The sequence below is a fragment of the Pseudonaja textilis genome, chromosome Z (genome assembly GCF_049901715.1).
Source record: "Pseudonaja textilis isolate UNSWEBS1 chromosome Z, rPseTex1.2, whole genome shotgun sequence".
Classification (NCBI taxonomy): domain Eukaryota; kingdom Metazoa; phylum Chordata; class Lepidosauria; order Squamata; family Elapidae; genus Pseudonaja; species Pseudonaja textilis.
Window position 1 is genome coordinate 35,323,954 of NC_142008.1, and position 27,510 is coordinate 35,351,463.

General features: G+C 40.0%; 1 protein-coding gene across 2 annotated transcripts in view; it reads right to left on the reverse strand.

Annotated features, from left to right (window-relative positions):
* Positions 1 to 27,136, reverse strand: part of TWIST1 (twist family bHLH transcription factor 1) — a 100,747-nt gene extending 73,611 nt beyond the window's left edge. The window contains exons 1-2 of one of the 2 annotated variants that reach the window (XM_026706225.2): positions 26,158 to 27,127; positions 21,155 to 22,383 (exon numbers count right to left, since the gene is read on the reverse strand). In XM_026706225.2, the coding sequence (XP_026562010.1) occupies positions 26,189 to 26,833 (645 nt within the window). In that variant the 5' untranslated portion in view covers positions 26,834 to 27,127 and the 3' untranslated portion in view covers positions 21,155 to 22,383; positions 26,158 to 26,188. Of the gene's footprint in view, positions 1 to 21,154; positions 22,384 to 26,157 lie in introns of those variants that run through there. The other variant, XR_015740272.1, reaches the window with a different exon arrangement.
* Between the last annotated feature and the right edge of the window lie 374 nt (positions 27,137 to 27,510).

Here is a 27,510-nt window from a genome sequence, read left to right on the forward strand (position 1 = left end):
TTCTGCTGGCTCGCTGAAGGATACAAAATACATGGGAAGCCTTTTTTTAAAACACTGAAGTGATGGAAAAATGATTTCCGTTTAGAAAAGTATATTTTCATTTATATAACAATGCTGAGAGAAAAGGTCAGATTGAGAAAGACTTTGATGTGAGCCTATCCCATTGTTTACATTTGCATCACGTTAACCTACAGAGCCCATTTGATACAGTGGTTAACAGCATCAGCTTAGAAATGGAGAGATCTTGGCCATGAAGACAGATGCGTGACCTTGGACCAATCATTCTCTCTTAAGAAGGAGGCTATTACAAACCACTTCAGAAAAACCTTGACAAGGAACGCCAACAGATTACTCCAGGCAGTGTCTGACTATCCAACATGATTGAACAGAGAAAGGGAAAAAAATTCCACATTATGATTTACTAAGATCACCCAATGTTGAGATGGCATCTAGCTGAGCTCATACATTTACTACATGGGCTGAATTCATCCACTAGGCTCAAGTAATATATGGTCACACTGAACCACAGTTTGACCATACTCCAATTCCAATATAACCAATGAGATTCTCTGCCTAAAGGCAGATGTTAAGTTGAAAATACTAGAAAATGTTGGAATCCTCCAAATATATTTGATGTTATCTCTCATAACAATCTGACAACATTTGATTATGCTGTCTTGGGATGATGGGCACTGAAATTTAACGAAACTGGAAGGCAAGCTGAGCCAGACTAATCTGGTTTAAAATATGTAAATATTTCAAAACTATTGTTTAAAAGTTAGATCTTTGAAACATTGCAGCAAAATTGGCTAATCACTAATATAGAATACTTTTTTAAAATTTAAAACTGCCAATCACTTATTTAAATGCTTTCATTTTTCTGGCAAAAATAGAATGGCAAATGAGGGAAAATGAAAGCAGTGGGTAGGGATAGCTCTCTTGTGCTGGCTGGGATTAGTAGCAGTTGTAATCCAACACATCTGGACATCACCAATTTTGGGAGGGCTTCTTTGTTTTCTATTTTATCCCCCCACCCCAAAAAAAGTTTTTCACATCTGTTGCCATGATCAAAGGACAATGGAAAAAAAAATCATTCTTAAAGGGAAAATGTGAAATTAGGGGATCTAATGCATGCTTGTTCAGAAACCAATGCTTCTGAATGAACCCCTAGTTAAATTGGCATGAACTATGACAGCAAGTATGCCCAAATAAACTGGATTCATACAACTAAACCAAAACTGGCTGAGTTCACTCAACATCTAAATCATAAACAAGAAAGCTATATTTTGGTTTAGATTAATATCTACATTAGGTTATAGTGCTATGACACTTTCAAAGTTACTGGTACATTTATATTATGATAGAATGTGGATTTCAGAAAAAAGCTGTAATCAGTGGAATTGTTGTATTTCCAGAGCAAATGTGTACTGGATGACAATTGTGTTCCTTGTGTTTACCATTAACCATAAAAAAGACTGTGATGCAAAACCAGAAATCATGCTGCAAAACTTTCAGATAGGACAAGGTTCTTGAATATCCTTATGATATCCTTATGTAAAATAATAAATCATATAAAGTAATAAGTTAAATCCTTAGAGTAAATCTGCTTAACGCAGACTGGAAGCGACAGGCTGGTTTCCAACACACCTAAAGAACATTTGAATGAGAAGACTGAAGTAGTGTTAGTGGGAAAAATAATTGAGAAAATGAAGCATCTTTCTTTCCTGGACAAGATATGTAGAAATAATTGCTCCTGCTATAGCCAATTCTAGAAGGAAATTTTTATCAAGGCATTTTGAAAGCTTGAGGACTTTTAATAACTTTTATGCAAAAGCTTGGTTGCACAACATGAAAGTAAAATAATGCTTGGCTGTGGCTCAATATAAACCAACCTTGTTTTTGATCCAGTGAGCGGATCAATGTCAGTTACGATTCAGTGAGTTTACGATCATGAACTGTGATATCCTGAACACAGTTAATACAGCATCTTATATTCAAATAACCATAAATACACCTGGCTAACATCATTTCGAGAGTAGGAGAAATGACAGTAAGTTCAAAAGAGGAAAGAAATGCAAACTTCACTCACCGATCCCTCCTGCACACTGGAAAATCGATTTTTGACTAGATTTTTGACTTCACTGACTGAGAGGTGGGGGAGGTGCTTATTCCCAATATACTGGCCGCAAAGAAAAAAAAAGGAAAGGAAAAGAAAAAGAAAAGAAGAAAAGAACCGGAAGCCCAACGTAGGGCTACAAAATAAGAGCTGCACAAATAAGAACCACCATGAGATGGCAGCAACGAAATACAAAATACTTCAACTCTCGGCGCCCATCTCCTGATCGTGTCCAGATGTCGGAGACCGATTGAAAGAGAGCTTCAAGGATAACACAATTAGTTCGGCCCTTTCTTAGGGAGCGTTGCCCCCACGCGCCTGCGCTTGCCACGCTCACACGGGTAGTTTCTAAATACCCTGAAACCCGAAAATAGGATTAATGTTAGAAAACCTGTTGTAAACGAACTAATCGAAAAAGCTGCGAGGAGGGCGACTCGAGTTGTACTGACTCTTTGTTTCCAACTCGGTGTGGTGGAAATCGTCTTAAGTCTTGGCGACGGAAGAGCAAATCAGCGGGAGACGAGGAAAAGTTGATAGAATATGTAAGCAAAGGGGTCCGATAAAGTAGAGACTGACAGAAGCCCATTTCTCTTTCGCTGCTTTGTGAACAGGAAAATTTCTCTTTTTACGCCCATCTCATTCATTTTGCCGCGTCTTTCAAGATTATTCCCCATGTGGATCATTCGTAAAGCATTCATATGTAGTGTTAGTAATCCTCGTGATCTTACCGGGAAGCGAGAAAAACAAATGGGACATACTTATACTGGAATGTTAGTGATCCAACATAGCAATTATACAGGGCTAAGGACACCTAGACTTGTATACCACCTCCTTTTCTAACCTTGAATCAACAGATCTTAGTACTTGGGAGCACAGCTTCCCCTTTTGGGTTAAAACTTCTACCTCTTCCCAGAATAAGAAAGCTTGTCGGGTCCCCTCATCAGAAGGCCTCATTTCTCTCTGGAGTAAGACTCGCTGGTTTTGAGGGAGTTAACTTTGGAGAAAGTATGTTAAGGATTAGGGTTGCCGCCTCGTTTTAATTTCCTGATGAGGGATCAATTATAATTTCAGTGTGTGAAAAGCGCCTTTCTGTCAACCGCAGGAATCTAGGAGAAGAGGGGAACAGAGAGGCGACGTCGACTCTAGGCGGCGGTGGGGGGGAGGGGGGAGTTGGATCGCTGAGCTGAAGGCTCTAAATCAGGGGTCTTCAAACCTGACAGCTTTAAGACTTGTGGACTTCAACTCCCAGAATTCATCCTCCAATCATGTTATCTCAGGAATTCTAGGAGTTGAAGTCCACGACTCTTAAACTTGCCAAGTTTGAAGATCCTTGCTCTAAATACTGGATGTTCCGACTTCTCTACTCGGAAGTATTCAGATAGTTGCCACGGATGTCAGGGCTGTTCCGAAAAGTTACATTCCCCGAGGATTTCAAGGCGCCTCTTAACTTTTCTCCTGGCTTCCTAAAATCCAGCAAAAAACAGCCGAGTGAATTGTGTGGTGGCTTCTACTTCTCCCACCTCCCCGGCTGATTTCCCGGAGGGACTGGAGCGTGGACTTTCTATCGCCAAGGTCAACAATCTGGAACCCCTAGAATACAAGAAACCTATGGGGGGTCCACACAAATCGCTGCTCCTTCCTTACTCATTCAAAAAGCTGCTGAACCTTAAGAGGGATTAAAGTGCTGATTGATTAGGAGTTTTCAACTTCTAGCGACCACATGGATAGATTTTTCGCCATGATCTTCTATCCCCATCCTGTTTTTTCAGGTGCACTCATCATCACTATAACTGAGTCCACCTTCTTCCACCTTTCTCAACACTAGAGACTTTTCCAAAGTGTCTTTGCATAATGTATTTGAAGCAGAATAATTTAAGCCTGATTATTTACTCCTCAAATGGGAACTCTGGATTGATTTGTTCAATATTCTCAAGACACACTGGAATAAGTTGCTCCTATTTTATAAATGGAGAACTTAGAACAGAGGTCCCCAAACTTGGCAACTTTAAGTCTTTTGGACTTCAACTCCCAGAATTCCTCAGCCAGCTATACTATGCTGGCTGAGGAATTCTGGGAGTTGAAGTCCACAAGACTTAAAGTTGCCAAGTTTGGAGACCTCCGATTTGGAATGATGCTGATATTGGTATTGGAAGAAGAAAGGGCTCAGCAAAGCCAAGGCTCTTATCATCATCCAGCAAAATGAAGCTTTGAAGAGTAGCATTGCAATCATCCCACAGAAGTAGTAAGGCAACTTACATGTTATAGGGATTTACTAAAACATTTGTTAATCATAAAATCAAAATGTTCGATTGTTAACATATTTTTGCTAACTACAATAAAAATGGTAAAGTTAAGACTTTAAACACAAAAGAAAATGTTGCAAAAATATAGAGAATTTGAGTAAAAGAGCCTGCCATCATCTTAAAGTTAAACCTCCATATTTAAGCACCATGTGAAATGTAAGTTGCAATGCAGATAAAGCAGACTTCCATAGCCTGTTCTCCTCTGACAACATTAGAATTGCATCCACATTCTTGGAATTCTGGGAGCTATCGTTCCAACCAATCAACTAAACTATAACATAACTTGGTTCTGGCTTTGTGGATGCATTGTAATTTGTTCATTGCAGTGAGCTGGATTAATACCAGAAACCCAGTGCAACCTACATTTCAAGTTATTGTAGGGAAAATGGGAAGAGGGATGGCACTGAAAAAAAAAGAAAAAGTCCTGAATCTACTAAGCCTCCAGATATTGATCATGACCTCCAAGATGCTCTTTTTGCTGATGACACTGAACTTTGGGGTAGTTAGTTTAATTGGCACCTAAGAGCAACATATGAAGGCAATCAGCTCTAACTTACTCTCAAGCTGTAATTAAACAAATTATACTTCAGCAATATGTTACCTTCACATAATTCATCCTAATTTAAATATTCCTTAGTCCCATTAATTTTAATAGGAAAATTAAGTGTCTGAGTAAGACAGCAAAATTGTGCTGAGAGTATTTGTATAAATACACTACTGAAATCAAGAGTAGTTAAAAATGCTTGCCTTAAATATACATGTTTTTCATGTTCTATACTTTGACATCTTTGCTGAAATTATTGAGGCCTGGATCCGGATGAGGTTCTCCAGAGGTGGACTGGAGGTTAATGTATGATTATTCAGAAGTTAAGTCCTCTTTTCTCTAGTGGGACTGCTTCCTGAGTGAATGTTTATAGAATGGTGCAGTGAAATATATTTCAAAAGTAACTTTTCAAAGAGACCCGAACTATTCAAAAGCTGTGGTTTTTATAAAGTAACTTGGGAAGAAGACTTCTAATTTCGATTGCAATTTATTCCAAGTGAGCCTGTTGCAGATGACAGATTGATGCTGCAGTTTTAATGCTTACTATAGTGACAGGTCTTGTTTTCAAATGCAATCCAATACTGTATACTGTACTAGGTACTAGCAATAATTCAGTTTCTCTTAATTTCCAGTGGCAGAAGAGTGAGACTGTTGATTTACAGGACACATGTTAGTTTGATAAAAAGACAGTACGGTATACATTTCCCAAAATATATGAATCTTTAACCTTAATCTGTAGAATGGGCACAGTGGTTACCCTGAAATACAGGGTATATATGTTATAAACTATACAAACAGGGTAATGTGGTACGATTAAAGTTAACACAATTATTACAGTAACCAAAACAAATCACATAGTCCATTTCTATGAGACTTTAGATGCTGTAACTTTTTTTTTTTTTGCTTCGTGGTTTTTACAGCAGTCAGAGCAACAGTACACTGATTACACCGGAAATTAAAATGCTAAGCAAAGACATTGCTTTAAAGCTATTTATTTGAATCCCTGGTCTCACTGACTTTTCTTCAAAGAATCAATTCACTTGATTCTTTCATTTCACTTCCCATTTTATTCCTTGTACAATGATCCTACTGGAAATTAGAACAACTGACCCCAAATCAATTAGCTTCCATAGTTGTTGATAGATTAGTTTCCATAGTTCTGCCCCCACTAGATTACGTTAGGTCTCATAGACAGTTGATTGATTAGTCTTATGACTGTATCAAAATATGAAACAAAAATAAAATGCAGAATACAAATCTAGGGTAAAATAGACAAAGGGAAAATACAGCAATAAAATACATATGCGTTTAATACAAAGAATCAGCATTCAGGTAAATACATCACCTTTATAGATGCTCCAATCTGTTCAATATAATGGTTCCTTTGGTCAACTGCCTTAGTTCACAAACTTAGTAGTGGTATTCATGATGTATAGATTAGAAGAGGACATATAAAAATCAGTGATACACAGCCTAGTGAACTGCTCTTTCAATTTGCAATGTTAAATATCTAAGCCTAAAAAAATATATAGTTGACAATCAAACAAAACATGAACAACATCTTCAATGGCTGGGACACACTGCATATATATTTATATACCTCCTTTCATACCCATATTTGGCCATGGAATCCAACAATACAAATCTAGTCCTAGTATAGGTCCTTTTTGAGAATTGGATTAAACTTAATGCAGGTGTTTTTCAAATGGAAAAAAGTTTTGTTCTTAGCCAACTAATTTAAGGATTCATTTGTTGCCAATAACTCCATGCCAGTTTGAGTATTGATATCTATGATTCTCTGTTTAAAAACTCCTTTTGCCATGGAGGCAATTGAAAATAAGTAACCCATGCTGTGAACTAATTTTGATAAGCTGACTTACCCAGGAATTGGGGTGAGCCATACTTACCTGTTATGCTAGAGTTCTTTTGAGTAGTCTCTCAGAGTCCATTGAATAGATACTCTTCCAGTATGCAAATACTTTAATTGTTAAATAAATATACAAAGTGAGTACCTATTTCTGCTCTGACTCAAGGGGCTGACATATTTTTATCATCCCAGTGTACTTCTTGAAAAACAGGTCTAGACTTATTCAAGTAAGCTTATTTTTGTAAGGCCCAACAATTCTGCACTATAAGTCAGTATTGGAACTATTTTTTCCCTCAATACTTCCAGTATAGGAGTCAAGGTACTGGGATAATTAGAATTGGATAGTTTATATAATCTTTTAATACTTGCTTCAACTTTGGTGACCTTCTTTTAACATGATTTACCTATAGCCCTGTGTTGGTAAAAAACACTCTTTAATAAATAAATAAAATCACTTGATCAATAGACTCCCCATTTGTCTGCAAATTATATTTATGCTTTTTTTTTTGCTAAATACGATCACTATTGATTTTACTGATGTTTAGAAAATTAAGATCACAGCTATTTAGTTTTTGCAACAGTCTTCTCAGGTGTATTTGAAAGTGCACCATGAGCACCATATCATCATTATATAAAAGGATATTAATTAGTTTATTATGGACCTTTGGCAAATGAGTGTCTGAAGCGTAAAGAGATCCTGTCTAAAGCCATTATGGATAGGTACTGTATATTCTTGTTAGAAAACCATTTATACCTGTATGGATTTTCAAATGAGTGTTTGAGTAGAAGGCCTTAACCAAATATAGGAGTCTGGATTCCATATTTAGACTGACAAATTTCTTCACAAAATGCTTTTGTTTCTAGAGACAAAAGCCACCCTTAGTTTTATAAAGGCATTAAATAGTTTCTTCCTATTAGTTGTTTTGTTATGGCATGATGTAAAATAAAATAATTGCCTATTGTGGAATGCAGCAGTCTTAATCCTGCTTGTTCCTTCCCTAAGGGGTTTCTTTCCATTACCCAATCTTCTATTTTGTTCAAAAGATATTTTGAATACAACTTATTCACAATTACAATAAATTTATTGGTCTATAATTTTGGGTCACCTTTGTCTCCCTTTAAATCAAAGGTCTTCAAACTTGGCAAGTTTAAGACTTGTGGACTTCAACTCCCAGAATTCCTGAGCTAACATGACTGGAAGAAGAATTCTGGGAGTTGAAGTCCACAAGTCTTCAAAATGTTGAGTTTGAAGACCTCTGCTTCAAATACATATACAAAATGGTGTAAGACAGAGACTGGCCATGTCAGGGGAAGATGTCAGACAGGAAATTAGTCTAGAGTCCTTACATGGGTACAAGAAGGCAAAGTCCAATCCCTCTTGAACCTTATCTAGTTTCATCCAGGCATGAACGGTCAGCCTGAGGAGATTCCTATATATAGGCTTGATCAGTAAAATAATTTAACTTTTCAAATGTGGATCTAGTTGCTTTCACCTGGCAAATGGCATGACATCCCTTCTGACTGGGATTCAACTTGTATTAGTAATATGAGAAAAAAACCCTGCTAACAATAGGGCCATAAATCAATATGTTTGTTGAAGAATTCTAGATGATCTTCTCCAGGTAACCTTATTGGGTTTCAGACAATGGATAATAAATTTGATTTCTGATACTGACATTGGACACCAGGGCAGAAGGCTTTAATGACTAGAATATCAATAATTTCTTATGTAGGAGATATTGGTTAGAATTAATAAATAGAAAAATCCATTTTTAAAAATCCTCCCAAATTGAAGCTGGAATAAGAATGTTAAATTTAAATTTGCATTCCTTCAACAGAATACAATATTCCAGTAAAAAAAAAGAATTGACTCTTGCTGAAAATTCCATTTCTTGTTCAATCACTAAGTGGTGCCCAGCCCTCCATGATTCCATAGATCATAATATGCCAGGCCTCCCTATCCTATCTCTCAGAGTCTGCCCAAACCCATACCCACTACACCAATGACATTATCTAACCATCTCATCCTCTTTTGTCCCCATCTTCTTTTGCCTTCAATCTTTCCCAATATCAGGGTCTTCATGTTTGGTGACCAAAGTATTTGAGCTTAATCTTCAATATCTGTCCTTCCAAATATTTGACCATATTTAACCCTGCAAGAACATTTTTAGAAGTTACCAATTTTTTTTATAATTTATTGTAATCATATCTTATTTTTAATATTTTAGCATTTCTGAAATATTTCTTCATTGTCCCTGGCCCTGACCCACTGCTGTCCTGAGTAACTTTCTAGTATGAAAACAATATGAATCAAACCAATCTGAACTTATTTGATCTTGGTTTCTGGTAGGAAGCTTATTGGTTAAAATGTTCTCAGTGAAAGACACAGATCAGTGTAATGGGTCAAGACTTTATGTTGGCCTTGGATAAAGAAAATGAAGTATTACAAGCCTCTTTTTCACATAAAATTTATGTAATCTAAAAAACTATTAGGGTTGCTTGAATGATATGTGAAAGGGTATATATAATCAGGTTCTTTACTTCCAAAAACATGGAGATTACATTTATAAATCAAGGAGATCAGTTATGGGTCAGTAGTATTTCATTTGGCTCTCAGGAGACCTAGGGTGATACATCTACAAGATAATCCCAAGAATAACATTTACTAATGAGGTTACTTCTCTGGCATTAAAGTATCCTGCTGATACTACAGTAGCTTTAGGGTAATTTGAGTTTATCTTTAGCACTGTCTTTTCTAGAGCCACACAAATATAAGGAAAAATTGATAAGATGCGTGTGGTGATAGATGAAACTATTTCAGAAAATTTATATGAAAATGTTTATGGCTAAATAATGGGGAGTATCAACTCCAAGGACCAATTCCTGTTCTTGCCTCTGCCTTGGCAACCGTAGTGAGTCTTCCTGAAACCTACTCTTTAGTTTTATATTTCTTTGTAGCAATAGTCCAGGATCTAAAGCCTGCTAAAGAAATCTTTTCCTCATCAGTAGTCTCTTGGAGTGCTGTGATAGCAAATTTAGAGAGGAACTGCACTATTCATTACTCTGTTCTTCCACCCAGCAATATTCCAAGTCACTGACATACTAGAACCCTTGTTCTTAACATAGCGGGAATTAAGTTATTGGAATTTTGGACTGAAACACACGATTTTTCCACCACTTAGTGCAGGGGTCCCCAAACTTGGCAACTTTAAGACTTGTAGCTGGCTGAGGAATTCTGGAAGTTGAAGTCCACAAGTCTTAAAGTTGCCAAGTTTGGAGACCTCTGATTTAGTGGGAATGGTGTCCATAATTCCTTCAGTGAACAAAACAAAACAAAACACCAGTTTGGAATTTGTATCCCTTCATCACTGCCTTGCTGTTGGGCAGGCTTTGAGGTGAGTAGCAATTTGGACTGAATACTTTTTCAGGTTGACACCTCAGAATACTAAAAAATCCAGGAGGGATGGCTATCTTATTTCTAAATGAGGATGATTTTCTTACCTCAGATTCTCTCCTTAGCCCATTTTGAACTGCTTCATGAGATATAGCCTTACCTTGTGATTTGGGGCTGGTATTTACTTTTTGAAGTATTGAGCTAAGGCTGACCTCCTTATCATTTTTACTCCAAGACCAACCTTAGTTAGTAACTCACCAAGATTTGTGCTGCATCTTACTTCTTACCTGTTGACCTCTATTTTTTTTCTGTTACTTACATTTTCTGTACCTGATGATGTTTTATCAGGGAGTAGTGGGAATAAAATAGAAATTATTCCCAAGGACTCTTTCTTGCTCTCTTCCATGTCCATATGTCATGATGAAACAGAGGATCAACCAGCAGATGGTTTCCCAAAATGGATCTTATTTTCTTTGCAGTTGGGGTGAACAGCTTTACTAGAAGTTTAGCAGCTCTATGCATAGTAGCTAATAATTCTCTCAGCTCATCACACTTTTTATAATATTGATATGTTCAGCATTTAGCAGGATACTTGAAGAGTTAATCAAGTTTGTCTCTAAGAGTTCTTTGACTTGCTATAGGAGGTAAAGGTTATTTATTCAGGCACTTTCTTCCAAGAATAGTGGTGATAGAAGTCCTTGGAGTTATCAACTTTTATGTTGCTACAATTAAACTTTAAAGTAGAAGCACTCTTATTGTCAACATGAGTTATTAATGAGTTAACTCCCTCTGTGTGAAACACCATAATGGGAAGTTATCAAACTTGCTTTAAAAAAAAAGGATTAATTTTGTTTTGCGTCTCTCCTGAGTGGGAACCATACAACCTTTTGCAAATTATCCAGATTACCTTTCTTTTTATCTGCAGTTAGAAGCAAAATTGACAGTATTGTTTGATTGGTTATGAACTCAATAGCTATTTTTTGTTTTTGTTTTTAAGTCCTTATCACTTGTTGCATAAACTTTGCAGCTGCTGGATAGAAGTATGTGATCTGAAAAGGGGAAGCTGTAGAGGAAGATCTTAACTTCCTCTACAGCTACCTCTACAACATCTTTCTGGCTTCCTCAAGCTTATACTTAATTCACTTGGGACCAATTCATTTGAAGAGAATTTTGTACATAAAAATACAGGAAGCTGCCCTAAATCAAGATTGAATAATATTTATCCATAATGAATAACAGCCACTTTTATAAAGACTACCATTCTATCTCCTGTTCTTAATGGGTAAAAACTTGAACTTCAATTGAAAAGCATAACCATTTGCTGAGTTGTGTTTTAATGTGTTGCATGTATTCATTCATGATCTCTAACATCTCATTTGAATCCAGCCGTAATGTATTATGTATACACAATATGTCTTTACATAACTATAAATATCCAAGAGAACTCATAACTTTATATATGTATCATGGTAACATTACACATACAGGTAAATAGGATACACTTCCAAGATTCATTTGTTGCAATCCCACACAGCTTTGTTAAATTTGGAGACTCTGGTGTGTGAGTAGACACAACTAAGGTTTCAGTGAACAGTGAAGGAGTCCCCACTTGGAATATTGCATAATCCTATCTTGATAACACTATTCTTCCCATTTATTTGGCATACAGACCTAAGTACAGATAAAGTATGTGTAAAGTATTGCAGAAATGTGAAAAAGGCCCAAGTGTCATTAGGAGTATCAACATAGCCTCAAAGTGTGTTAGATTTGATATCTTCATCTTGATGAAGTCAGATGAGCCATTTAGAGTATAATCAAAGATACATTTGGCAGGCACAAGCACAGTGTCCTCTGGTTAATAACCAGATACATTTCTAAGATTTTGCTCCTTCCAGTTCCTTTATACAAATTCCCCTTGCTCCATCTCTATTTTGACATCAACTTCTCTTAAGGCATCTGATAACATAGAGGAGACTCCTTTAGTTAGAGAAGAGGGTAGCATATTTTAACCAAAGGCTGTATCTTTATGTTTAGATACAAAGTCCTGTTTTTCCTCATCTCAGCATTCTGACAGTGAGAGAAGTGCCTATATTTCTCTATATTTGTCCATTTTAATCACCAATAAATTAAGAGACAGTATTACCCAATAGCTAGTCAGTTTTAATTCTGCTACCAAGGACTCAACCTAATCATGAAAAGGCCTGCCTTCCTCCTCTTGGGGGCTATTTTCACCTTAGGTCTTCCTATATGTTTTGAATTCACCTAGGTTTGCCCTAAGAAACTCTCTTGATACTTCAACCATATGTTCATCTTCTTGCCATCTTCCACTTTAGCTTTTCTGTTACAAATCCCTGATGCTACTTCCCTAAAGTAAACGGTCCTTATACAGTACTCAAATTTTTGAAAGCCAATTAAAAACTCTCTGCCCTGAATGCTTCCTGTGAATGAAGTGAGAAGGGGCATTTATTCATATGATTATAAAGCAGTTTATACTTGCTGAGAAATAACTTAGGCTCCAAGATTTAGTTGCAGCATTCACAAGTCTCTCTTCAGGCCAAAGACCTACAAAGCCAAGACAACACTGATGGAAGAGAAAGAAGTGGAAGGAGAAATTGACAAATTACCATCAGTGGAGGTTTTCCAACCTGATCCCACTAAGGTTTATTCTGGGTTTTTTTTTAGTATCATGAAATTCTTAAAAAGAGAACACATTAACAACAGGGGATGTTAATAACTGTGGATTTATCTGTGTTTATATGGTATACTTATCCATAGTTAATCTAAGTATGGTTTATTTAATTTATCTAATTTTATGAGTTTGCAAAACATGCCAAACTAAAGTGGATGGGTACCTCAGCATATAATGTGAATCATAATCACATCCTATTACATAGGTGATTTTTTCTTGAAAGATGCTCTGTTTTGGTGGCAATGATTGGGGAGGTGGGGTGGAGGGTCAACTGGCAATAGTCATATCTTCTAGCTGTGCCAGTCAGTTCCAACATACTGTATGCTTAAAAATTGGTTTCTTTCATAGTTCCAACTCTTTTCCATAGCAAAACTTCCCTCCTTCACTTACTTAGATATATAAAACATATCCTGAGCAAGTTAGGGAGGCTTATAGACAAAACACTTGAATCTCTATTTACTGTCATTAAATCTCATGAATTACAAACAACGCACTCCACATCTCCTAAGGAATAACTCCATTGAGATAAATGGGATGGACTTTATTTGTAACAGGTGGCAGCATCTAGCCTGCTTTTACCAAGCCAACTTGGAAGCTAAGTAGGATAAGGTTGGGGGTACAGGAATGTGAGATCATGAGGAAATCCCATGAATGTAAGCTACATTGGAACAGGAAGAAACATTTTGGAATGGGGGCAATGGCAAGGTTCCATGAAATTAACAAGTTTGAGCAAGTTTGAAGAATGCAACCATAATTTCAGGATAAAAAAAAAAATTTGCAGAACCAACACTCACTCAGCCCAATCTCAAATTCAGGATGTTTAAAAGGAAAATCCACCACCACCAAATTAAAAGCAAGACTTTGATCTGGAAAAATCAAATCTCATTTGCTTTTAAGTTTTGGATCTTTTTGTTCTTTAACTTCCCCTCCCCACCCCCAACTCACTATATTGTTATTTCTCAGCAGTACTAAAGACTATCAGATTTATTGTGACATCATACATTTTTTAAAAAAAATTCATCTGAAGATTTTGCTGAGATTAGGACAGCCTAAGCTTAATGGTGAATAAGACACAGTACTTTTGAAACCTTAAGTGAAGATTGACTCTATACATCTACTAGATTTTAAGAAATCACACCTTCTTTGCTGACACGAGACATATTTTTTAAACTGTACTGTAGGAACAAACATTTGAACCTGACCATATTTTTGTGGCATCATTAAACCATGGTTTTCTTGTTCAATAAACCACAACCACTAAGCCTTGGTAGTTCATGGTTTATACAATGGTTGGAGTCATACAACAAAATTTAATGGGTTGAGCAATGTAAAAAACATTCAAGAAGATTTTTGACACAACTGTGGTAAATTCATCTGAAGAAGGGTACAATTCAAAGCCTGAGAAAGACTTTTTTTTCTAGGATTGCTGGAGATTACTGATTCTTGAATGTTGGAAAAAATAATAATTTAAAGGCAGTTCCCTTTCTCTGCTTTTTTTCAAATCAGTGAGTCAGAGAGACATCTCTTTCCTTGCCTTTTTAATTATTATTGTGGAAAAAAATTGGAATATTACAGATATTATCATAGGAATTTAGACGAATCCCAGTAAAATCTGCACTCCTTGAATTGAGTTATCTGTCTGTCCTGAAATGCTCTTCATTCCATTAGAATGTAATCTTTAAGAGATAATTTTTACTGTTATGGAAAAGTGGCTTGCTTCTAGTAAATAAATACAAGATTATGTTATTTGTGCAACTGGAATAATTTCCTTCACTTTTTGAAACTTGGTATTCGGTGAGGATTGATGAACAAGATTAATTAATTAGTAGAGAATGTTTTTGCAGTACCATAGCAAGATTTGTGTACTATAAAATGTTAGGAAAACATAAGACATATACTTTCATGGGAAGTAGACCAGTTGACAAAGTTGTATCAAGCTACATGGCTTAGTCTGATCAGGACTGGTATCCACTTAGGTGGATATGAATCCCATTGAACTCAATGGTGCTTATTTCAGTGTAATAAGCATAGGATTGCCCTGAAAACAGCAACCACCTGAGATAGTAAAGATTGATGTTTTTTAAAAAAATCAGTAATATTAAGTACATTAAGTGAGAAGGTAATCCTATTGACTTCAAATAATTTATTTTCAATAAATGAAAATGAAATGAAAACTGGTTTCAAATGCCACCTTAGAGGGTTTTCCGCATCTGTATTAAGCAGCATTTCCAAATTTAATTACAACTAAATTATTCTATTAACCCACAGATCCCAGTAATTAATTGGAAATGTTTTTGGGAAATGATGACTTCTACTTAAAACAATAGGTTTTTAGGCATCTTTTAAAACAAGTAATTGATTATTCCCTCTAGATGGTAGCCATTTCCAAAATCTAACACAGTCTGATTTCCTAGAGTGGAAACATGGCATACTGTTGAGGCAGGGTTGCTTGTGCTAGTGATTTTAACCTGTTCCACCCTGAAGTGACCTGCCAAATGCACTTTCTTATTTTATAGACATCTGGGAATTCCATACATGCCTTAAACGCCAATTACACACCTTCTTCAAAGGACACGTGCTTTGATTTGCCAAGACTATTTAAGTCCACCAAAGAAAGTCCTAAGAACAGAGAGGGTAAAAGAAATTGCAGTGCCTTAAAAAGCAGGTAAAGGATTCTGTGTGGAAATAATTGATCATGTTGTTGAAATGAATGAATCTATTCAACTTGCATGGGCCTTAACGTCTTTTCTTTCTCAGGGAAGGGTACAGAAAATGGACTAAGATGCAATCCTATACACACTGACTTGGGCAATTATGCACAGGATTTACACGAGTTACGCCGTCCTATATACACCATTGAACTTAACAATTGCATTTGCACAATGTACAAAAAATGGGACTAGGCAGTTTATTGTTGAGCAGATTATGGTAACCTTTGTTTCAGTATTTCATTTGCTGCCAGCCAAGAGCCCATATTTGGAAGGATTTGGTTGTACAGGATCAGAAGGTATCCACAATAAAAATAAAGGGTTAGAACGTAATCCCTTTTTCCAGTATTTGAGATTTCTCCATGCGCTTCTAATATTGAGACGTGAAAATTAATGAGTACAGAATAGTGGATAAAGAACAACCTTGAGACAGTGTGCAATATAATCAAAAGACAAGGTTCATTCAAGCCTAAGTACTACATAGATCCTACCCAGCACACTCCCTTGATCTCTAAAGCCAAAGAAGAGAGTGGGATCTGAATAGAGGGATGAAACTGAAAATTTTTCTATGAAAGCACATCAAAATAAAGGGGTAGTTAAAAAAATATTCAAAAATGGTAGGTAGTAAATTGAGTTCTAGTTGCTTTTCAATAGAAGCATAAGAAGTAAGGATTTATGAGCAGAAGAAAAAAAAAGAAGTAAATGTATTTCTCAGCACCCACTCTTGGCCCCTAGTAACTTCTGGGGTCCTTACAGGAGATTATCTTGGGGATGCCTCTTAATAGATCAACTAGCATATTAGTAGCATTCAAATAGAATTGGCTGTGTGGGTTTTAATAATATTGATTTCCACAAAGGTGACCAAGGCTAGGAGGAGTCAGAAATCAAGAACTCAGCACTTGCTTGGCTTACAAATAAGATATGTGACTGTCCAGATGTTAAATCTCCTTTAGACCTGAAGGTTATTCTGGAGATCTAAGCAGTCCCTGAAAAGAGGGGTGGGGGGTGGGGAAACGCTACTTTCAATGAAGCAGACCATAGTATTACAAATACACGTTCCAACTGGACCGTTCTAATTTAGAACTTAATTATCTCAAAATATAATCTCATGTGGTCCATTTCAGAATAAGGCAGTTCGTTTCTGTATTCTTTTCCTAAGCAATTAAACACTCTGAAATTAAATCTCACACTTTAATAGTAATTACTTGGAAAGACGATTCTTTTAAGTGATGGGTCTTTATACTCCCTCTTTAATAAAGTCTACATCGCTTTGAAATGTATGCTCTCATTTCGTCCCGGTTTTCTTTGGTTTTGGTGTAAGTGGGTTTCCTGGAAGAAAATGTTTCCTGCGATTCTGAAATCAATGACTAAGAGGCAGGTGATTCGAAAGTAGGTCTTCCTCAGAAACAAATCCATTAAATTCAAAAGGATTTACTGTTATAACCTTGTATACTTTGTTAGGGAAGGATGTTTTCCTGGAAATAACCACGAATATACGGATCTGCAGAAATTGCGGCATAAATTGATCAACTGCCAATTCTTAAATTTAGCAGTTTTATGACTATGGCTCCAATGAAGACGGTTCAGATCACGATCAAACTCCAGGCATAGCAGCCATTTTGATTTAGTGGATTCAGAAACGTTCCTTTTGCTCAGACGAGCATTTTGATTTCCTGCACGTGTTGCCGATCGGGGCTAGGGTCCAACCCCCTGAGATCCAGATAACTTCCCATGAAATGAAAGAAGCGGCTTTCGGGCGTTTTAAGTTTGGAATTACAGCGCGTTTCGAGCTGCAGTTGGCAGAGCGCTTCCCTGGGAGGCCACCTCAAAAATATCGGGGAAGTTAGTCCGCAGAGTGAACATGCCGAGACCGCACGGCAACCTTCTCTCGCTACGGTTCAGAACAAATCCCTGCATTACTCCATCCTTGAGCGGTCCTTCCCTTCATCCGCTTCTCTCAAGGGCACCGAATCCTAGTTCGATTTCCCACACGCTTCAATTTGTTTTGTCGTCCGTCGTCTCCCCCCGCAACTTAAAAAAAAAAAGACATTAAAAAGTTTCAGGGGAAACCGCCTGACATCATTAGACCAGGGACAAACGCTCACTTTGAAGGATGCCTGGGCAGGACTTCAAATAAAACTGTATGCCTGAGAAGAATTTGATACAGGACTTGGGGAAAATAACTAGGTCAGTCTTTGCCAAACCATGGAATGTGCAGGAAAGCTCCGCGGACTCGCCAAGTTCCAACCCGGGTTTCTCCGGCGGGTGTTCACCCTCCACCTCCCGGGTTAGGCGAGGAACCCACCCACCCGAACAGGGAGGCCTCGCGTCGCTTTGAAGCTGATTGGCACGGAAACTTCCCAGGGGACCTTACAAGGTGAACAGAAGAATGTAACTTTCCAGAATGACTTGGGTCGCCTTCAAGAATTCTGATGGGGCAGAGACCCTGCCTCTTGCTTCTCGTCCCAGCATCCGCCGCTGCTGAGACCCGGGTCCCGAAGGAGGGAAGCCGAGAGTCAGCAATCCTGATTCTTTGGAAAGACGGCCGACGCAGGTTTCCAAGCAAGACCCCCGAGTTCGGGAAGGAGATTTTGTTGCCTCCCCCGCCTTCAAAGAGGCACGAGGAGCTGCTGCGCTGTTTCAGTGCTTGCGTGGCTGTTCTCTTCCACGTCTGGACTCTTCAGGCGCCTTGCACTACAACGGCCATCCCCGCCCGGCAAAACTCGGCCTCGGGTGATGATGGATTGTAAACCCATACATGTGGGAACGCCAGATGGAGAAAGGTTGTCTCTCCTTCTGGTCAGCCCGGCCACCTTCCTTTGATCTTTCCAAACGCCTGTGTTTCTAACGTTCTGGCAAGGGAGGAAAGCGAGTGGTCTCAAAATACGAGCAGGCTTTAATTGCGATTTTCCAAGTCAGTTTGGAAAAAGGTAGAAAAGGTATCGATTCCCTGCAGGTTTCCTGAATTCAGTGATACAGGAAATCAGGTATAGATTGCGATAACATTTCTGAAAGTTGTATCCACTGCCTTCAAAAGGACTGGGGCTGATGATGGGCTAACCCAGTCGCAAGCACCCAGTCCTGCTTAGAGGTATAACTCCATCGTCGATATGGAGCCTAGTGACCTCAGGCACGGACAAACTGTCTAATCTTCTGCCAAGAATAGGAAGTGGTTTCCTTTTGCCTTTTTCTGGAATGTTTTTCCTCCCACTGGAATTCCTTGGAAGTGTCCCCTTCAAATAGTAACCAAACCCAATCCTGCTTAGTTTCTCAATTCAAACAAGCTCAACCAGGTGCTGCTTGGATCTGAAACAAAACCTGCTACTGATTGCAGGGCTTCCCCCATCAGTTGTTTCACTTTCATTTCAGCTACAAATCAAAACAAGCTGCGTTGGAAATCAGCCGCTGTTCCTTCCCGTTAAGCCGCCGGTTTGTTTAGCACAGACTGCAAGGCAGACATCCTATTAGGATATGCAATGCGTATGGATACATACTTTATAGTGCAACCCTAAGCGTGTTCTATTCTCGAACTCAGCTGAGTGCAGTGGGGCTTGTTCCATAATAGGTGCGTTTAGCATGATAGTCATTAATAGCCATTCTAAACTTACTTAGTTGGAAAGAAAATCTGCTGAAAATCAAAGGGTCACAAAACGGTACATCAAGCTATTTCTTTAGAAGTGTGCTGGCTGGTTCAAACTAAGTTGATTCTAAAAAGAGATGGACGAGGTTGATCAACTCTTTGCTTTCTTGTCCTGAAGTAAATCACTTTAGTTAAATAGGAATATTCTTTGCCAACTGTTACAGTAATGGATTAGATTAAAATTGATTTGTCTTTACTTAAAATTAATTAAAAATAACAGAGCCGAAATGTATGCAGTGATTTTTCATGCTAGAAATCAGGCTTGATAGAAACTTATGGCATATCTTCCAACTTTACCCCAAACATAATCAAAGCTGATAGCCACCGTAACTTAGATTAACGTTGTAATTATTATGACCATTATAATAACAGGAGCAACCCAAGAAAGAGCAAAGAACATGCAAACATAATTTGGTGTCCTACCTTTCCACATTGCCCAGAAAAGGATCTTGTTTGGATCTCTAGGTTCACATTTGAAGGTTTCCCTTAAATATCTCCGTTCTTAAACCATTGGCCCTTAGGAAACCAAAGCACCATCTTCATTTTTTTTCTCCACGATGCCCTCTGCCCATATATATTTCTTCTTAATAAGCCAGCGAAAAATTTCCAAAGTCCTGGCTAATCAGCTTTAATATACCTAAGTTCTGCTACTTCAAACATGTGTGTTTTTGTGTGAAGAACTATACACACATACACATATTCGAAGTGTAGAGAGTCAATATATATTCTGTCGAGAGGTAGATAAGAGGCTTAAGCTAGCTCAGAGTTGTTAATAGGTAGATAAGGAAAGACAAACAAGCGAGACAAGAATGCCAGCACAATCTAGGCTAAGTAAACACCACTGAGTTCGAAGGAAACCCGCCACTTTAACATTTCTCTTAGAGTTCTCTAAGAGTTAGAAAGGAGCAAATAGCAGTTGCAGGCTGGGAAGCCACCAGAATCTGAAGCGACCTGAACAGAATTCCTTCATGATTCGGCATGGAAGGAGGACGTCAAAGTCTACTTTTGATGCTTTCCTCCTTGAGCTGCTAGCGCGGAAATCTGAGAGAGACCAACCCTGATGTTTCAGCTATATCTCCAGCCCACGTGAGCAGAAAGACAAGCTGATGGGCAGCAGCAGGGTCTTGTTATTCAAAGCAACCCCCACCTCAAGAAAGGGTGCAGAGGGTGCAAGCTGCGATTTGGACTAACTGCATAGAGCCCCCGGCTCTAATTGCCATTGGACCTTACTTGCATAAATGGTCCACTGGGATTCATCCCTTTCCTTCAGCCCATAAAAGGGAACTCGCCTTTGTATCTTTAGACTGTGAATTGAGGGGTTACTTAGAAATCTGCAAAGAATATAAGGGAACACAATCTGGCATTTGCTAGTGAAGGTGTTGCATCCTTTTCCCAGTGAAACGCCAGAAGACAGAGCTTCCCTATGTCAGGAAAGCAGCAACAGGGATATTTTTTTTTCTTTTAAAAAGGAAGTGTTGCTTTGAAATAATAACTGGGAATATTCCTTGGCAATTTGGTGGAAATGAATGGGATTTGTTTCATGTTATTTTGAGCTTACCGGATCTATTTAGTCTGAACCAACCTTTCCCCTGACGTTTTCCAGATGTAATTGGACTCTGACTCCCATCACTTCTAAACCACGTTTACACTGGTTGGGCAACACATTGAGAGTGCCAGTTTGAAGACCGGGTGATATAAACATTCTAAAGCTTATAAAGAATCAATTATTTCCAAGTTACGCTATATTCCCAGTTATTAGTTTCCCAGGTATTAAGCCTCTGTGCCTATGCTAATTAAAAGTTAGTAAAAAAAACCCAAAGGGGCTCTTGAGTGTCCTTTAGAGTAAATCTAACCAATCCCTTGTCGTCTCAAAAAAAAAGCATGCACTTGAAGTGTGATTGTGGATGATCCGTTTATTTAGCACTGCAACAAATCTTAACATAGATTTCCAGGATAGTAAAAAGCCTCTACATTAATAAAGATACTAGATATAGAGAAGGCAATAGTTTTTCATTAAGAGAGTGGAGGAAGAGATTGCACACATTTCACTGCTTTTGAACCTGTCAAGTACTTAGTTGTTTTGACTGAAAGAGGGTTAATATCTGAAGCTCAGTAAATCCACAAACAGAATCATAAAGCTGTCTCAATAATTAACACTCCTGTGTCTATCAGTAGCTGGTTTATTTGCGCTTTCCCCCCATTTGTTTATATTTCCCCCTGTCTACTAGGCTCACCCCCTCCACTTCTGGATAACCCCAGATCTATCTGCCAGTATTATTTACCATGAGTTTCAAGTCTATTTTTCTCAGTACAGATCAAACTGTTAATTTTCTTTAACAGTTCAATTTATTTATTGCAGAAAAATATACAATGATATTTACAAAACAATCATCAAAATAGGAATGCATTTAGACACCGGATCTATTTGCATTTTAACAAGGGTCATCAATAAATAAATAGAATGATTCATTTTTGTCCCCCCACCCAGCACCTCCCCTTTTTTTTTCCAGGAACAATTCCAAAACAAAGCAAAACTAATAAGGAACCTGAAATATTTTGCTCATGAGAGTTTGAGCCAGTAAGGTTTTGCTGCTGAAATGGTTTTTGGGCGGCTGGTGGGAGAATTTCCCTTTCTCACTCCTTAAAAAAAAGGGGGGGGGCTCGTTGTCATTAGATCTGTTCAAAAAGAAAGGTGGGGGACTCCAGTAACATATTTCCTTTCATGAGTGGCTCATAAGCTCTCTAGGGAATGCATGCATGCAAAAAAGAGGGAAAGGAAGTAGGGGAAAAATTCCAACATTCTTCGTCAAAATGGTAAAGGGGGGGGAAGCTGGTTCAGATTTCGATCAGAATGCAGAGATGTTTGGTAGATCATCCAGCCTTCACTCTGGATCAGCCACCTCACCGTCTGAGGGGCTCTAGGTCTCTTGCCTCAATTGCTCTCCCCACGCCCTGCTCTTTGCAACCTGGACCAAGAACGGGTCTACATTTCCAAGAAAATCCTTGGCGTGCTATAGTCTGAGAAGGGGGGAAATAACCCCGGGATGTGAAGTGAGGGCGAATCCAATTGCAGAGTCTCTACTTTGTCCATTTTCTCTCCTTCCCTTTGAGAACAATGTTATCTGGGAGGAAAAAAAGAGAGAGACAAGAAGGGAAGGGGAGAAGGGAGAAAACTGTTACTAGAAAAAAGAAAAACATTAACCCTCTTAGAAAGAGAGGGCGAAGCGAGAAGAAAAAGCTTCTTTTCGCGACCCTCCAGAACTATGACTCTGCTCGCTTCAAGCTGCGGTTTGCAAGGCTGCGTGAGGGTGTGAGTGCGAGTGCGCGTGTGTGTAGGGGGAAATTAAAGCACAAAGGAAGGCGGATTGGAGGAGGGGAGGTGGAAGGAACATTGGCAAGGCATGAAATCAGGAAACGCGCCGAAGGAAGCGTCACGGAGATCTATCTCGGGCGAATCTAGTAAATGGGGAATACATTATCCTCCTGGAGCTTAACTAAATTCTCCCTTAAATTAGCCCTCGCTCCTTTTTGGGGTAACTTGCTTCGGGAGCCGGAATTCCTGAGTTTTCCAGTCGCCTCGTGGGAAGCAGCCACGCTTAACCACCTACTGTATTGTGGGAACTGGATGGGGTTAGGAAGAATGAAAATAATCCGAGTTGATGTGTGCTGGCCCACTGGCATCCTGGATCAAGCATTGGCTCCAAGAAAACCGAAGAAGAACGCGCGAAGAATTGTACAGATATTGTAAAATTCTACACGCCCATCACATGCAACCGCCCAAGCTTTGGAACAGGGTCATTGGCCTTGGATTTCCAGCGATTGAGATCTCAAGGTTTTTGAACAATTTGACCTAGAGCAGTCTGGCGTTTAGCCAGCTTTATCCATCGATGGAAGATCTGCCGCAGCGATCCTCTCCTACGCCGTCCCCCCGCCCCCCCATCCCTTAGCTAAGAAGTTTAGCCTCTTTGACTTTCGATCCCAGCCTAGTCCTCTCCAATCCCCCAGAACACCTCCAGTTCGGCCCTCCCAGGCTGCAGTTAGGGAAAGAAAGGGAGGGCAGACGGGACCAAGAGAGGGATCGGCTAGTGCCTTTTTCTCCTAATCTGCTGCCTTTTTGGACACTTTGGACTTCAATACCCCTCATTCCAGCCAAAAGGGGCCAGGGCTGATCTGGCAAAGGAGGAAACTGTGGAAAGGCCCATCTAATACTCTGAGCCTGATCAGTTTTTCTCAGACATAAATCCAAATTGCTTGAGTTAATAAAAGAAGGATTTCTGGATAATTATAAGGATTTTTGCAGTTGATTCTCCCATCAACTCCAGTTGGTGGTATTTCCTCCAAAAGAATGCCAGCTATAGGGTAGGAAGTGCTGATTTTTTTCCTGGGCCTAAGGCTGCAGATAAAGCTACCACCCTCAGTAGGACTTCTGAGTAAATAGGCACCAGTTCAAGCTTGAAGCTTCTTCTTGGTCTCCAATCCAACTTTCTGGAGGACCTTTAATCTTTGAGGTGGTATTTCCATGTGCTCATTTTTTTTTTTTACACCAATACATTTGATGTAAAAAACAATTTAACCAGTTGCCCTCCCCGCTCCCTCAACTCAGCAGTGCTAAACTGCAGTACAGGCTCCATCTTACCTGGGAGTAAGACCTGTTGTATTCAGTAGGATAAGGACCATGTATTCTACTCACAGTGGTACAAGTCAGTTCCAACAAAATAATGTGACTTGCCTCAGAATAAATGTATTGTTGCCAGGTAATTCTAGATGCATTTACTCTGGAATATGTAATAGGACTTAATCTCTAGTTCTTCCTGAAGGAAAATAATGTGTGTTTGCAATGCCTGGCCAAAACAAAACAATTCATTTTTGAAAGAAGATTCATAGCTTTATTTGGGTATCCTGCCACTTTCGTGCAAGTAAATAAAGCTCTCCATAGGTAAAATAACTTGGCTCTAAAAATGAGGCTCCAGTTTCCATTACTATTTTAAAAATCCTTTGATTCTGTATTAACAGATTTAACTATATGATCCCATGTACACTTTATCCTGATGAATTTTCTAGTAGAAAAGTATGAAAAAAAATGTTAGAAGAGCTAAAGTTTAAAAAACACATTAGGCTTCAGGCTATTAGCATCATCAATGCACATTTCTAGGGCAAGATCAGCAAATATTACAAGTGGAGATACTCTAACACAGGGCTATTTACATCATAGGTCTGCATAGGATCTTGGTTGCATTTCTATAAAAATTTTGGGCTTTTATCAGCTATAATCTGGGGCAAACCAGGGACAGTAATTCTGGCATATTTGCTTTCAAAATATTTTGTTTTACGTTTTGTGACACCAAATGAAATTTCTACCCAAGCACTCCCTGTATTACCATTCTCAGAATAACTAGTAGACCTTTTGTAATATAACTGGCTTTACTGGAAATAGTTAGCCAAGAAAGTCTAGCAAACAAGACTTTTAGCTTAGGATCTGCAACCTCCACCCAAATTTTGGTAAGTTGAATCCATTTTGTTTTTTCTAATTTTTTTAATGAGAGTGAAAGAGGGAGAAGAGGGAGGAGAAGAAGAAGAAGAAGAAGAAGAAGAAGAAGAAGAAGAAGAAGAAGAAGAAGAAGAAGAAGAAGAAGAAGAAGAAGAAGAAGAAGAAGAAGAAGAAGAAGAAGAAGAAGAAGAAGAAGAAGAAGAAGAAGAAGAAACATGCAATTAAGCACAGCCACCATTACACCCACCATCCCTTCCTGCAATTGGGAATGTGTGTGGAAAATCCAAGAGGTGCTAGCAGGACTATAAACATTCCTAAGGTCAGAGTGCTCCCAGGAGAATCTTGGAAAAAGATTCTTCTATGTTGCTCATTTACAGATATTGGTGGACTTCACTTTGCATAAAGCAAGAAGGTGCACAAGAAGATGAGCCTGGATATGTGTAAGTGTTCTGGAGAGAGAGAGAAAAAAAATGCAAGAAAAGCTAATTTTTCTTCAAGTATATGCTCCTTCCAAGGGGAAATATTGAAATATAATAAGTGGAAATAAAATAGATAAAAATGAAAACACCCCTGAAGGCAAAGGATGCAGAACAGGGAGAGGTTGTGCTTTGGAGAGAAAAACCTAACAGCTGAATTTTAAAGAAAGCTTCGTTCCCTTGCCTAAATTTCTATAGGATTTTTCTAATAAGGCCAAGGGATGGCCTAAAGTCTTCTGTCAAAAATCAAGAACAATTTTGGAATATGGATGAAAGAAGTGGAGTGAGTAAAGTTGGGTCAGGTCTTGAGAGCAAGATGAGTGCTTGAGCTGGGAAAATCTCTCTGAAAACACCTGTGGAATCAAGATTGCTCAAGGATTAGCTACCCTGGTCCTTAATGTTCATGCCAAAGACAACAGGGTGGCTAAAGTGGTTGATAAGATGTTCGACTCCTTTTACTCCTCACTCAGCTACCCCCACCTTGTGGTGGCATAGCTCAAGAGAAGGGGAAGGCTATGTTGGTACCCAGAGGGACATCCAGAAGAGGATTGAGATAACGAATTCAACCCCCTCTAAAGTTGCAGAGGATTCCTCGCAGCCTCTCTATCTTTCTGAGAAAAAACCCCTCACCCCCCTCCATTTCTGCTGGTCTGCAAATCATCAAGGGACTCTAAGGTCGAGGACCCTGGTGAGGGGAGAAAAGTCCTTGAAAACCTGGCCTCTGAAGCCTGACTAGATTCCTTGTAGGAGTAGTCAATTGTGTTTTCAAAGATCTTTGAATTCCGGAGATTTCAGGCAGGATATCCCTGGGGAGCGCTTATTCGGCACCCCCGCCCGTACAGCCAGTCCCTTGGAGGTCCTTAGGCGACCTCCTCGCGAGGGCCCCTCACTTCCTTAGCCCGGCCCCGCTCCACCGAATCCTGCGCTCTTACCTAAAGTCTCCGGGCCAGGCTGAACAGGACGCTAATGGGAAGCGGACATGGACCAGGCGCCTTCCATGCGCCAAACGGAGAAGGCGTAGCTGAGGCGCTCGTGGGCCACATAGCTGCAGCTGGCCATCTTGGAGTCGAGCTCGTCACTCTGCAGAACCTGGTAGAGGAAGTCGATGTAGCGAGCGGCCAGCTTGAGGGTCTGGATCTTGCTCAGCTTGTCCGACGGCAGCGTCGGGATGATCTTGCGCAGAGCCGCGAAGGCTTCGTTCAGCGACTGCGTGCGCTGGCGCTCGCGGACGTTGGCCATCACCCGCTGCGTTTGAAGCTCCTCGTAAGACTGAGGGCTGCCGCCTCCGCTGCTGCTGCCGCCTCCTCCCGACTTCTTGCCTCTTTTGCCTTGCGCCGGACTACAGGGCTCCTCTGCCGAGCCGAGCCCCCCGCCGGTCACTCCGCCGCCCCCTCCGGGGCCTCCTCCGCTGACTCCTGAGGCCGCCCTACGGCTCGAGCGCCTCTTCCGTCCTCCTCGTTTGCCGGCGCCTTGAAGCTGCGGCTGCTGCGGCTGCGGCTGCTGTTGCTGCTGCTGCTGCTGGCGATCGGGCTCCTCTTCGCTGTTGCTCAAGCTGTCGTCGGCGGGCGAGACTGGAGAGTTGGACTCGTCCTGCTGCTGCTGCATCATCTCTGGGGCCAACCTGCGGCACACCGAACAGCCCTTTGGAAGGGGCGAGGGGGGCCGGGCGATGCTTACCCAGCCAGCTCCCCGCGGGTAGATCCTTGGCCTGCGAGAGTCCAGATGAAGGCGGCAGCAACGTTCAATTGGATGGGAGAGTAGAAGCCATCGGAAGCCGAAAAGAAAAGCGGCGGAGGAGGGAGAATCTCTGGCGCTGTCAGCTCCCCTCCCGAGGGCTCCTCGGAGCTGGCTGGGAGTTGGGCGAAAGTTGCAGCCTGGGAGGCTCTTATAGCTCCTGCTGGCGGAAAGTTTGGGGGCAGCGGTGTCATTGGCTTGACGTGGAGAAGGAGGGACTTTGTAGAGGCTGAGGCGAAAGTTTCCGCTTCCCCCTCCCTCCTCTCCACTGCCTTTCCCAGACCGTTAGCCAGAGAACGGAGGAAGCCCCTTCCCCAAGGCGCCGGCTGCTCTCAGAGGCTGTTACTCTTCTGCCTTCCCTTCCCCCTCCCAAACATACCAGCCTTTGAAGGGTTTAGGAGAAACGGGTTATAAGCACCCCGATTCCTCCGGTTATCCTTTCCTGAGATACTCAAACTTTTTCCTTCCGAGGCGGTCCGCTTAAATACTTCCTTAAAATCCTTCTCAGCTCCGTCTAATCAAGAGGCATTGCTTTTCATGCTATCGTCGTC